General features: G+C 48.0%; 1 protein-coding gene across 2 annotated transcripts; it reads right to left on the bottom strand.

Annotated features, from left to right (window-relative positions):
- Positions 1–6,126: 6,126 nt before the first annotated feature.
- Positions 6,127–13,061, bottom strand: LOC103640783 (exocyst complex component EXO70A1). Of its 2 annotated transcripts, none has more exons than XR_004853098.1 (12): positions 12,630–13,061; positions 12,461–12,556; positions 11,485–11,690; positions 11,032–11,253; positions 10,500–10,620; positions 10,213–10,425; positions 9,842–10,047; positions 8,602–8,802; positions 8,418–8,517; positions 7,262–7,331; positions 7,021–7,167; positions 6,127–6,497 (listed from the first exon to the last, which is right to left on the bottom strand). XR_004853098.1 is itself a non-coding variant. In XM_020546077.3 (12 exons), the coding sequence occupies exons 1-12, from the start codon at positions 12,801–12,803 to the stop codon at positions 6,401–6,403; spliced, it is 1,884 nt and encodes a 627-aa protein (XP_020401666.1). In that variant the 5' UTR covers positions 12,804–13,045; the 3' UTR covers positions 6,127–6,400. The 2 variants fall into 2 exon arrangements, 1 of the variants encoding a protein (XP_020401666.1); XM_020546077.3 differs by having other exon boundaries at positions 7,262–7,362; positions 12,630–13,045.
- Positions 13,062–13,822: the final 761 nt, after the last annotated feature.

Below are 13,822 nucleotides of genomic sequence, written 5' to 3' on the forward strand. Positions count from 1 at the left end.
TCCCTTTCACCTACCTCCTCCGCCGCCACTCGCTACTTTGGCAACTCCTTTCCCCCTCTCCCTCTCTCCTACCAGGCGGCCCTCGTCGCGCCCGGCTCCACGCGCGCCCCTGCCCCTGCCCCTTTCCTTGTCGCAGCTGCCGCGTCGCCCTGTCCTCCGATCACTCCGATCGCGCCCCAACAGGATCCGGCCGAGCCGGCCTCTCCCCCTGCGTTGGCATCGACCTCATCCACCTCCCTGTCGAACCCTACCCCGGCGGTCGCATCCCTCTACCCTGGCTTCCCTTCCAGCGCACTCTCCCTGCCCGACGCGGCCCTCTTTCGCTCTCAGCTGTTGGCATAGGGTTTTCCCCATGTCCCGCTCGACATGCCAGTTGGGGACCCCATGCGTGACCGTCCACCGCCGCTGACTGTCTACAGCTAGCCCTCTGCCATCACATCATCCCTGCGTGCTCCTTTGGATGACGCCGCCACCCTCCTCGTCGCCACCTGGGCCGCCGTTACAGCGTCTCGCTAGCGTGCCCAGGACGCCGCCCGTGATCTTGAGCAGGAGCAGACGGTTGTTGACGCCATAGAGCGCCAGTACGCCGAGACCCACCGTCGTCTCATCGGCTCTCACACGTCCGCTCGACACTACGCTGACACCTTCGAGCTTGCGCCCTCGCCCGCCCTAGCCTCGACTCTTCGCGCCTCTCTTCATGCTCAGGCGGCGGCCCTCACCAGCATCCGGGCAACCGTCACCGACGTTCTCGCGCCAGACTCCACTCAGTACCCTCGGTGGCGTGACTAGGTCCTGCAAACCCCGCGCCGCTAAGCCCTCATCGACCACATCCTCTCTCCGGTCTCTGACCCAACGGAGGATTTGCTCCTGATGGATGAGGTGGTGCTTTCTTGGATCCATGGCACCCTCACTGTCGAACTCCAAGACATCATTCGTGTGCCGGACGATACGGCTCATCAGATCTGGGGTGCCCTTGAGGCTCAGTTCCTCGGCAACCGCCAGACTCAGATTCTGTACCTCGAGACCGCCTTCCGCCAGCTTGCTCAGGGTGATCTCTCTATGGACAAGTACTCCCTTCACATGAAGACAATGGCAGACACTCTCCGCATCCTCGGGGCCCCCATCACCAATGAGAGCCTCGTGCTCAACCTCCTACGCGTCTTGAGCCCTCGCTTCGATCGCGTGACTCTCATCCTCACCCGCATGAAGTCATTTCCCACCTTTGCAGAGGTCAAGAACGACCTGCTTCTCGAGGAGCTTCGCCTCTCTGCCACTTCGACCTTTGCTCTCGCCACGACGCTCTACAACGCACCTCGGACTGCCCCCTCTAACTCTAGGGGGTTCCTCTTCACCACACTTCGGCACCACCGCCCCCTGGAGCTTATCGGTAGCCTACTAGCTCCAGGGGAGTCGCGGCCGTGGCCGCGGTCGCAACAGCGGTCGTGGTGGCACGTCGGGTGACCAGGGCAGCTCTCTGGGTGGCTCTCAGTGGCCATCCCTCTACAACCCGTGGACTGGCACCATCCACATGTGGCCCGGGCCATCCGTGGGTGCCTCGAATCCTCGCCCCACCACCCCTCTGCATGTCTTCTTTGCCGCTCCACCGCCGACTACACCTTCGGCCCCTCCCCAGCCTCAGCAGGGGCTCCTTCCCCTCCCGGGGCCTCCAGCCCAGCCCGTGTGGGGGCCTTGGACCAATGGGTGGGACGCGCAGTCTCTCGCCAACTCCTTCTCCATGATGACGCTGGCCCCACCCACCACGGTTTCTGACTTGGTGGCTGAGTCCGGCGCCTCCTATCACACCACTCCGGACACAGGTATATTGTCTTCCACCTGTCCCCCCACCCTCCCTTCCTTTTTCCATCGTTGTGGGAAACGGCTCTGCCCTACCCGTCACCTCCGTGGGTGCCGCGGTTCTTCCCGACCCCTTTCATTTAACCAACGTCCTTGTCACCCCCAATATCATTCAAAATCTTCTTTATGTTCGTCAGTTCACTACTGATAATTCTTGCTCTATAGAATTTGATCTGTTTGGTCTGTTTGTGAAGGATCTTGCCACCAGGACCCTTCTCGTTCGGTGTGACAGCCTCGGGCCCCTCTACACGCCCTGCCTGCTTCCCCTACATCGACCACTGCTCCGCCTGTCCTTGCAGCGACCGCATCCTTTGTGACTTGGCATCATCGTCTCGGCCACCCCGGGCGTGATGTGATGTCCAAGCTCTCTAGTAGTACCTCTGTTTCTGGTTGTAGGGGATCTTTTGAGCACCTCTGTCATGCTTGTCAGTTAGGTCGCCATGTTAGGCTCACGTTCCCCCTCCTCCTCCTCTAGGGTAGCAGGCACTTTTGATCTAATACACTGTGATGTATGGACATCCCCTGTAATCAGCATTTCTGGCTATAAGTATTACTATTTGTGTACTTTTCCCTTACATCAGAAGTTGGACACCTTTCCCACCCTGTCTCACTTCTTCGCTTGGGTCTCCACTCAGTTCGGTCACCCCATCCAGAGTATCCAGTGTGACAACGGGTGTGAGTTCTATAACAATGCGTCTCGTGACTTTTTTTCTCTCGCGACGTCCACCTCCATATGTCGTGTCCCTACACGTCTCCTCAGAATGATAGGGCTGAGCGCATGATTCGCACAGCAAACGATGTCATGCGCTCTCTGCTCTTTCAGTCCTCCCTTCCTGCTCACTACTGGGCTGAGGCCCTCACCACTGCCACCTACCTCCTTAACCGTGTGCCCACCAAGGCGGTTGCTCACCCCACTCCTTATTTCGCTCTCTTCGGCATCCACCCCTCCTATGATCATCTCTGTGTCTTCGGGTGCGCTTGCTATCCTAATCTCGCCTCCACCACTCCTCATAAGTTAGCGCTCCATTCCACTCGTTGTGTCTTCCTCGGTACTCCCCCGACCATAAGGGGTACCGGTGCCTCGACCACACCTCACATAGAGTCCTCATCTCTCGTCATGTCATCTTCGACGAGTTAGATTTCCCATTTTCGTCTTCCTCTTCCACTGCCTCTCTCACCGAGCTCGATGTGTTCCTCGATCTCGCCCCTGTGTCCCCCACTGTCGCCCCCCTTCCCTGCAGGTTCGTTCACCGCACCTCGCCGCGTGGCCCCGCCTGCGACACTCTCCCCCACACAGCCTCGTGCGGCCTCGGCGTCCCCTGCGTCGCCAAGCACGACCCCACCGGTGCCACCCTCCCCCGCACAGCCACATGCGGCCTCGGCGTCTCATTCGTCGCCACGTGTGGCCACAGCGTCCCATGCGTCGCCTCACGCGACCCCACCGGCGCCACCCTCCTCCACACATCCACGTGCGGCCTTGGCGTCTCCCGCATTGTCCCAACCGGCCTGTCGTCTCGCTACACCAACCCCATCCAGACGTACCAGCCACGTGGTCGTCGCGGTGCACCAGCTCGCCCTCTCGCCGACCCCCTGGCATATCACCCCATCATCGTCCACAGTGATCCTCGCCACATCCGCCCAATGGTCACCTGGTGTGCGACGGGTGTCCTCTGGGCCCCTGATCGCCTGATTCTCGTCGCGGCCTCTTCTTCGGGCCTACGGTCGGTTCCCACGACTGTTCATGGTGCGCTTGCCGATCTGCAGTGGCAGCGTGCCATGGAAGAGGAGTACGACGCTCTCCAGGCCAACCACACCTGAGACCTGGTGCCGCGTCCCCATGGCGCCAACGTGGTCATCGGGAAATGGATCTTCAACCTGAAGCTACATACCGACGGGTCCCTGGAGCGGTACAAGGCCCGCTATGTGCTCTAGGGCTTTACCCAGCGCCCTGGAGTTGACTACGACGAGACCTTCAGTCCGGTGGTCAAGCATGCCACCGTCCGGACTGTTCTGACTCTCGCTCTGCCCCGGGACTGGCCGGTCCACCAGCTCGACGTGAAGAACGCATTCCTCCACGGCACCCTGACGGAGACGGTCTACTGCACTCAGCCTGTTGGGTTCGTTGACCCTGCTCATCCCGATATGGTCTGCAAGCTCAACAAGTCACTCTACGGCCTCAAGCAGCCCCCTAGGCTTGGTACAGTCGCTTTGCCACTTTCTTGTGTTCGCGGGGCTTCGTCGAAGCCAAGTCGGACACGTCCATGTTCCTCCTCCGTCATGGCCCGGACATTGTGTACCTTCTCCTCTACGTCGACGATATTGCGCTCACCGCCTCCTCCCCTGGGCTCCTGTGTCGCATCATCTCCTGCCTTCAGCAAGAATTCACGATGAAGGACCTAGGGGCGCTCCATCACTTCCTAGGGATCACCGTCGAGCGTCGTCCTCAGGGCCTGTTCCTTCACCAGCACAGTACACCGTCGACCTCCTCGAGCGCGCTGGCATGCCCGAGTGTAAGCCATGCGCGACCCCGGTGGACACGCAGGGCAAGGTCTCCGCCACCGGCCCCCGGTCGTCGATCCGACCGGCTATCGGAGCATCGCCGGGGCACTTCAGTACCTCATCTTCACCCGGCCCGACATCGCCTACGTCGTCCAACGGATATGCCTCCACATGCACGATCCTCGGGAGCCGCACCTCACCGCGATGAAGGGGATCCTGGTACTTGCGTGGCACCCTCGACTTTGGTCTCCTTCTACGCCGGTCCTCGACCATGGAGCTTCGGGTTTACACCGATGCCGACTAGGCAGGTTGTCCCGACACGCGCCGGTCCACCTTGGGCTATGTCGTGTTCCTCGGGGACAACCTCGTCTCCTGGTCGTCCAAGCGCCAGCCGGTCGTCTCCCGCTCCAGCGCCGAGGCCGAGTACCGCGCCGTGGCTAACGGCGTGGCTGAGGTGGCCTGGCTATGCCAACTTCTTCAAGAGCTCCACAGCCCGCTGGCCACGAGCATCCTGGTTTTCTGCGACAACGTCAGTGCCGTCTACCTCTCCGCCAACCCCGTCCAGCACCAGCGCACAAAGCATGTCGAGATCGACCTTCACTTCGTCCACGAACGAGTTGTCTGTGGAGCTGTTCGCGTCCTTCACGTCTCGACCACCTCCCAGTTCGCCGACGTCTTCACCAAAGAGCTTCCGTCCATGGTGTTTGCGGAGTTTCGGTCCAGTCTCAACATCTGCAGTGACTAGAGTTCCGACTGCGGGGGGTGTTAGAGTGATATGTATATGGGCCTGGCCCATTAGGGTTGTGTGTGCACTATAACCTGTGTGTACTGTAGCTAGAGTTTGCACTGCAGAATACTCTCTCTCACTCTCTCAAAATAGATGATAATATTATGTTCAAGTTCAAATAAATAACAATTAATATAGACATACATATAAATTATATTCATAGGTTAATTGATAAATGTATGTTTAATCTAAAACAAATTATATTTTAGTACGTAAGTAGTAGTATTTTAATGTGGCTCTAATTCCTACTCTGGTGATTACCTCAAAGGGTCAAACCGAGAGAACTTAGATTTCCCTGTTGCTCAAACAGTATTCACACATCTGTCCTACTACTTCCAAATTTCAACGCTTGAAGCTGTCATGATGCCTGCCCTAAAAGGCTTGATAAAATTTTATTATCAGGTCGTTGATAGATCACCAAATAATTTCAGACTAAACATCTGCCATCGTTAGAGTTTCAACTGTGGGTCTGTGGGTGTTTATATGTGTGTGCAATGAGCCTACAGTCCAGCCATGTATTAGAGCTAGAGAAGAATCCAATATATTGTGTACAGACTATCATTAAAAAATATTCTATTCTACTCCCTCTGTCAGTTTGAAAGGGAAAAATGCATTTTACTACCTTTAACTTTGTCCGTTTCACACCCTCAACAAATTGTTGACTCAATTTACTCCCTCAAACCATTCAAAATGTTGAGTCAATTTACTCCAAGATTTCCTAACCTACCATTACACGCTGTAGTATAGAATTACTAGAGCCCCATAAAAAGTAACTGCGACAATTGCAGCTCAACAAATGCAAGACAGACAAGAGTCGCAGTTGTCATTTCTGATTTTCTGTTAAAAAAACAAAACCCCTACGCAGCGTGAGAATTCAAACACCCTATATGATCAACATGAGCAAAAGCAACATATATTTGCCTAGAAAATTATTAACTACACAAACTGAAATCGGGAACATGATCCTGACTCCTGAGGTTTGCATATGTCACAGATGTCTTCTCAAACGTTAACATGAAAGGGTAATCAGCCAAGTAATGAAAGAGCGTGAGACCTTCGCGATACAGGTGTTGGCTGTTGCAGAGGAGCCATAGTTATAGGCTACATCAGTAGTTCAGTGCCATTTTTCGGGCGATGCAAACAAAAAGGTACGCAGTTCTTCTGTAGAAACATTTGACATAAGCTGTGGTACAAAACTTTACTTAGACAAGCCATTTTCCTCTCTATACTACTCTGTTTTAACAGCTTCTGTTCACCAACTTACTGTCCTTGGAAGAACTGACCCAACAATTGATCCAATTCTTCTTGTGTGTATTTGATGTACTTGTGAGGGTTCTTCGAACGTTGAACAAGATTCCTGAAAGTTAAAAACAGTGCTACAGTCATATAATAAAACAAGATGAAAGCCAGTGCGATTGTCTCTATGAAACAGTTGATTACTAAAAAATTATACCATATAATGAGAAGGAAAACGGATACAGAGATCAATGTTCATTGCACCGCCACCCCATATGACATTTGTCAATTCATCATTGAATGAAGTACTGAAAATTGGAACAAGTTGTTGGTGCATTCATAATTTTCTTTCGCCTCGTTAACATTTGAGGTAAAACACAACACCCTAGCAGATCTTCAATTTGCCATTTAAGACACAGGCGACGTCGCACTACCATAGTACCATCGCTAATAAATTTTTTTATGTGATAAATCTAAGTACTTGTATAATTGGGTTGGACTATTTAGAGTTTGGTTGCATGATTTCAGAACACATTTTTGTTACTGCAGGTTGTATAATCGAATAATTATTAACTGTAAACAATTAATTGAGTGGAGAAATTGCGAGGGCATCCCGAGCGGATAAAGAAGATAACTTCACATACCCAAAACGGCTAATGAAAGACATATATGCTGGCAAGAGAATTTCAGCCACGGCAAGCCTCAGTTCATCTCGCAATTCCTGATCAGGTATAGTCCATTGAGACTGCTTTGAATGAAGCTCTTCAAATTGTATATTGAAGGACTTGAACCTGTCAAGGGAGCATACAATTTCCTTATCTGTTTTATATTAATTTCATTAAAAAAAAGGCTAACGTGTTACAGAAAACATGCCATTGTACAGACCGTTCTTTGATCATAGTCCTTGAAACTCCAGTTTTGCTAACATCACATGGTGATGACGAACTATTGCCACCTGAAACTTGGATGGAGAGTGTCTGGAAAATCTAAAATCATAGAAGTGTAGTAGTTTTAACAAGATGTGATTCTATACAATATTTCCAATCGTGCACATAGACAACAAAGAAAATCTTAAACCATCTAACCTACAGGGACATGAACATAAAGCTTCCTAAGAGAATGTTTGAATGCACTAGAGCTAATAGTTAGCTGCTAAAATTAGTTAAAGACATCCAAACAGTTTAGCTAATAGATAGCTAGTTATTTGCTAGCTAACTAATTCCACTAGTAATTTTTTAGCCAACTAACTATTAATTCTAGTGCATTCAAACAACCCCTAAGCAAGGTTGAAATAGTTAGAATAGGATGCCGATCTGTTCAATGTTTCCTATAATGCACATGCAGGAGAAATAAGAACTTCACTATGGGGCTGATTAGTTGTCGTGCCCCACGCGCCCAGGCTCGCACCGTGCATTGACGCGCGCAAGCGCGTGTTCGGTTGCGTGTGCCTTCGTCCACCGCCCTGCATGCGCGCATGCAGTTTAGCGCCTTTTTCACTGTCTGGCCTGCACGCGTGGAGAAGTGGGGAGTGGGCTTCCCTCGCGGTCCAGGCCCGCTCGAAGCAGGCATGAGATAGCCCGAGAACCAATCAGCCCCTATGTAACCTACCGGACTTGAATGTAAAGTGTGGTAGGCAAGGGAGAGTGCACAGTAAAAAGTATGTCTTCTTCTCATCACACAAAAAGTTTACTCTAGAAATGAAACAAAATTCATGATGGGATATGTAGATCGCAAGTTCCTTTAAACCTGAAAATCCAATAGGAACCTGAATCCAATTTATAGAGGATAATCTCTGTGGTTGAATTCTACGCCTTGGCTCGTAGTGCATTCTATCAGAGAAAAATAAAATAACAACTGAATTTTTCATCAGCTACCACTAGAGTGCAGCATGCAAATCATCGTATTTTATAGATCTCAAACACTGAAACAGGTAGAGGTCCATGATGAACAACAAAATATAATGGTTAAAAGGTGATGATAAGCTTTAACACCAAGTAGTAAAATAGAAAAACCTGCATCCTATTGCCGATGATGCACTGACCTTTGCCCATGCTACCCTCTTGTACTGATTAGCGTTTTGCTGCACAATCTTACGGTGTCTCTGAATCCAGTCACCACCGAGTATATCTTTGGATTCTGATCTGAGGTGAGACATAGCAAATTATTGAACAGGGAGACCACCAAGACATCTGTGGATGTGGATCTTAAGCACAAAAGAGGCGTACTTGCTAACAGACGTAACCATATAGTGAAGGTTGTTCATAAGAAATATGTGATACAATGCAGGATCCTTGTACTGCTTAGCTTTCCCATTCAAGTTATTCTGAAGGGCCTGCATAATCTTCATGATTACAGTTGCAAGTTCAGATTCAGTCTCACTGTCACTTTCAGATTGCTGAAATAGTATTTTCAGTGTTGATTGGTAACTGTTCAATTCAGAATAAAGAGATGTTAGTGTGAATTGGAGAAAGATAACTGATAAATTAAACCATGCTTAAATAAAAAAACAAGTTCATCATTATTTATAGCAAGCATACTGCCTCGTCAAGTAAAGTAAGGCAATCGTACAGAGCAAGACAAGCTGTAAACCTGGAAAACTCTTACTAGCAGGTTGAGACTAAAGATATTGTGCCAAACCGTAGACTCCAAAATGCTTCAGGAGTTTTTGAATAAAAAAATAAAGGGTTTTTTAAATTGGTGCCCTTAGTTTTGGTGGTGTCACCTATATACCCTTAGAGCACAAAGGATTGTCAATGGTCATTAACCACCTCTGCATCAACAGGTATTACAACACTCACACATGTTTACAATGCAACCATAAGAAACTACATTGAGTTTTCCAGATGAAAGAAAAGGAATAATCATAAGACAACTCAAGACCAAAGGAGGTCAGGAGATGGATTTATAGATCTCTCTGGTTTGGATTAAGAGCTTATAGTAATACTCGTTTGTCAGGAAGGCAGGCCCGGGCCAGAGGGCGTGCGAGGTGTGCGATGGAACAGGGCCCCTAAATCTTTGGGGCCCAAACGTGTAGGTTTATAGTACATTTATAAAATAGAAATACAATATTAATCCTTATTTTTTTACTTATCTGTCTGTACTTATGCTCAGTAACGCAAGTAATAGTGAAGTAAACGGGGCTCCAGCCCCTACTCCACTAAAGACTCCTCTAAAATTTAAAATGTATATATATGATATAATGCAAAAAAGATCTTATACGTTAGCAGTTTCATTTAGTCCTCTCATTCGTTTTGGCTCCGTCTCTGCACATGCTTCTATTATATGACTGTGAGACGTGAGTTTAGCCATAACGTGTATATCTGTAGTTTTACGACGTTTCATTCACCGGCGACTGGTGCCCTCCACCAATAAAAAAGGCCTCGTTTTAAAACCTGTTCAGGGCCTCAGATTTTGCCGGCACGGCCCTGCAGGAAGGTATAACAAGATGGAAAGGGTGGTACTAACTCAAATAGGCCTTTTACATAATTAATCACTTCGATTGTAAAAGGATGAAGATTTCCATTCTGTACGGTAGTCTTTGAATTATTCTTTTCAACTGCCACCTCAAAATCAACCAGAGTTTCTTGTACAGCTTGCGCCAAGCTCTTAGTCAGGCTTAATGCAGCCTCCCGCATCCCAGAGCAAAACTTTCCTTGAAATGTCACTTCAATCTGATAATAAGCCAAACAAAGATGAAGATGATAGCGATTTTCTAGTTCTAAAAATCAACATTGTTGAAGTTGATGACAAGACAATTAACGACAACAATATCCTTGTGATGACACAAAAAAATGATCCTTGCGATGAGAAGTGCTGAATGCATTATCTCTACATACCTCTGACCTAAGTCCATGCATTAATCCATACATCTCCAGCAGTACAAACAAATTTTCATGAGATCTTTTACTTTTAGCAATAACATCACCAAAGCTGAGAAGAGTCATAACACTGCTTCCTGTCACTTCAGCAAAACATTGATCCTTGTTGAAAGTGATACCATCGAAAATCTGATTACAAATTTTTCTTTCTCCAGCCAGTAATACTTTAACCTGATTTCAGCATCGTATATTAGTTTGATGTCTAAACACATACAATACAATCAGAATTATAGAAGCATCCTTACTGTAACGTGCATAATCTGAATCCAGGTTCCTGAGGCCAGCCACGGCTGCATGCTACGTTTAGTTAGCTTTTCTATGCCCAGTTTTTGAAGACTCAGTTCTAATGCTGAGCTGCGAGCATCTCTGACAAAAGAAACAAATCCAAGCATGATTTTGTAGATCACACAGTTAAAAATCAAGAAAGAATGATGATATAAGTTGAGAAGGAAAAGTAACGGTCGTTCATACTGCATGGCAACCATAAATGTTCCAAATCAAGGATGCTCGAACTGACATATATTAAGTTACTCAGTAGGTAAGGCGATTTCCAATCTCCAACAATTTTTAGTCATACAGTGTAAGCTGCTGACCAAGACCTGACTAGGTGTGCCACATTGCTTTCATATTTTGTCGCTATCGATGTATTTCCATCAACTCATTTACTCTCAATACTCAGGCCAGATATCCACAAACAACCTGGACACATTATCATATTGTGATCTGTGTGTAAATAATCAGAACAGCTAGATGCTACATCCAGGTCAAGAAACCTACCTGTATATTCTATAGCACAGCTGTTGATTTCCATCCTGAACCAACTGATGAGCTATATCATGCAGAAGTGGTAATATTCTTGGGGGAATTAGTGTTGGAGTCCTGTATGTAGCACTTTCAAAGCTTTTGGATAGTTGCTCTCCAACTGCTCTAGAGTTCCCTTCTGATGCCAATAGCGGGTTTGGAAAGCAATCAAATAGATGTGCGGGCTCACTAGCTTTGCTGAAAAAACAGACGCAATAGTTTACATTTGAACATCCATCAAAAGAATTGGTACATCATTAATGGAAACCCTCTAGGAAACACAGGGCGTAATTCCCTGCAATTATAAGGATCAAGAATGAACTTGGTTCAGAAGTAGACGCATTAAAGTTCTTGTTCGACCAAAAGAAGTGAACGACTCTGCAAGTTCTTGGTTCAGAAACAGACGCATTAAAGTACATGTAAATTTACCTGTAAGTGCTCATTAACTGCCTGAATTCCTCCTCAATCTTCAGCTTTGACTTGGTTAAGAGGTTGTTAACTTGATTCAGTACTCCTTCACAACTCGTAAACTTCTTATTTGAGGAAAAGAAGTGGATGACGCCTTTCAGCAGAGCCATAGCTTCCAGGAAGCTCTTCAGATCCGCACGTGGACCCCTCACTATCACAGCTTCAGCCTAAAGCTCAAAAGTACAGCTCACATTAATTAAGTGAACAGACTAAACCTTATGCTCGAACCAATATAAGTAAAAAACTGACAACGTTCCAAAAATATTTAATGGCACAAAACTATCCAAAAATCACCAGCATGTTCATAAGAAATAGTAATGAGTGCACTGTTTGAATAAATCGGTAATTATCTAAGAGTGCCGAAGATATCCACTATAACATCTGCTGGAGAAAATGGATAGCAAATATAACATCTGCTGGGGAAAGTGGTGAAGTACTGAACTAGCAAAAGCACACAAGCCGATCAATAACTATCAATGCTAACCCTACAACATGAAACCCAACTGGCATTTTGCGACTGCACCAATATGGATAAATGCTCTTGTAATCTAACAGTAACGAAGATACTGAGTTCAACACCGGCAGAAGAAACCGACAAAGCAATGAACTAACAAGAATAACAAGCCAATCGTCGATCATTGGTTGTATTCTTGACATCACAACAACCGATCGCAACTACACCAGTATGGCAATATGCACGCATTCACATACAGAATCATTGACTTGCAAGTTGCAACCCATCCGTGGGCCTTTATACCTTCCGACGAGGCATGCACCAAAACTGTGACACTGGATGCAAATTTTGGCGCCCTGAATCACATCCATATTATAGCCATCCAATACAACAATCGAATTCAAAACCCCGCCCCAGCGGCCAGCTCGCTAGGGGTTTAGAGCATTCTCGAACAGAAGCCGGGGGACGGGAGCAGTCTCTCACCCGGCGGATGATCTCGAACTGCGCGAGGATGGCCTCGGCGGTCTCGATGGTCCTGTCGATGTTCTCGTTCGCCATCGTGATGGCCTGCGCCCTCACCTGCGACACGGCCGAATCGGACACGGGTCACCTCTCCCTCCTAGCCGGACGGGAACACGGAGAGTGGCTGAACCTGGGCGGGACGGATGGAGGCCTCGATCGCGGAGATGTGGTGGTCGAACGAGTCGAGGGCGGCGACCGCGCTGTCCGTGTTCTCCTCGCTCCGCTGCAAGGCGTCCCGCAGAGCGCTCGCCTGCAGCGACAGCGTCTCCATCCGCTTGTGCAGTGCCGACACCGTCTGGTCCATCGCTCCGTCCCCCTCTCCCCGGCGAGTCGGCGGAGGTGGTGCTTGTACTCCTGGAACGTTTGTGCGAGGACCGAGGAGGACAGTCGTGGACTCGTGGTCTCGTGGAGGCGCTTCTATAGAGGACTCTGCAGGAAGGGTGCCGCAACCGCAATGCGGACAGGTGCGTCACTGGTGTGGCTGGTCGATGACTCGGGTCTCGGGGTGGTGTACCGGCGTCGACGCGGACGGAACGGGAGGGAAGAGACGTGGGAAGCGTGAGCACCGTTGTGAATTCGTGCAAGTCATGGCAGTTTGCAAATGGACGGCTGGATCTTGTTTTAACTGTAGGCTCGGTCCGAGTTGGTGACGGGAAAACGCCGTTTGGTTACTTTGTCTAGTGAAAGTTTAGTTATGGTATTAAAAAATTAGGGACTAAAAGTTTCAGAATGTATTAATGAATCATAAGATGATTTAAAAAAAAACCTTTAGCATTTTCCCATCATTAATGTAACTAAAATAAAGAATAGACAAAAAATAGAATTAATATGGTTTAGTGTTTTTTAGTCACCTCTTGAGAGACTAGAGACTAAGGGTGTGTTTGGTTTGAGGAATAAAGTGATTCATCTTCTTCTCACTCCTCACATTTTTATTTGGTTTGTTGAATAGAATGAGTTGCTCCATCATCATCCCATTCCTCATAAGCTAATAATTAGTATATACATGAGGAGTGAGTTGATTCCACCAAAATTGATGGAATGAACTTATAATGCATCATCTCATTAAGCATTGGGTGACTCCACAAACCAAACACATCATAAGGGTCTCTTTGTAACCACCAAGTTTTTAAGAAAACTGGTTTATATAAATTGAGCTGGTTCCAAACATGCTAGTTTATGCTTAGTTTATAGAAATTGGATTCTCATATTCTTAAAAACCAAAAGGCTAGTCTCTTCTAGCTAAAAAATAGAAATTGGTTTCTTAAAAACTGGATTGACTTAATGACAAAGATTAAGGCCAGTATTTGTGTGTACTTGTGGTAT

The sequence above is a fragment of the Zea mays genome, chromosome 10 (assembly GCF_902167145.1).
Source record: "Zea mays cultivar B73 chromosome 10, Zm-B73-REFERENCE-NAM-5.0, whole genome shotgun sequence".
In the NCBI taxonomy this organism is placed as follows: domain Eukaryota; kingdom Viridiplantae; phylum Streptophyta; class Magnoliopsida; order Poales; family Poaceae; genus Zea; species Zea mays.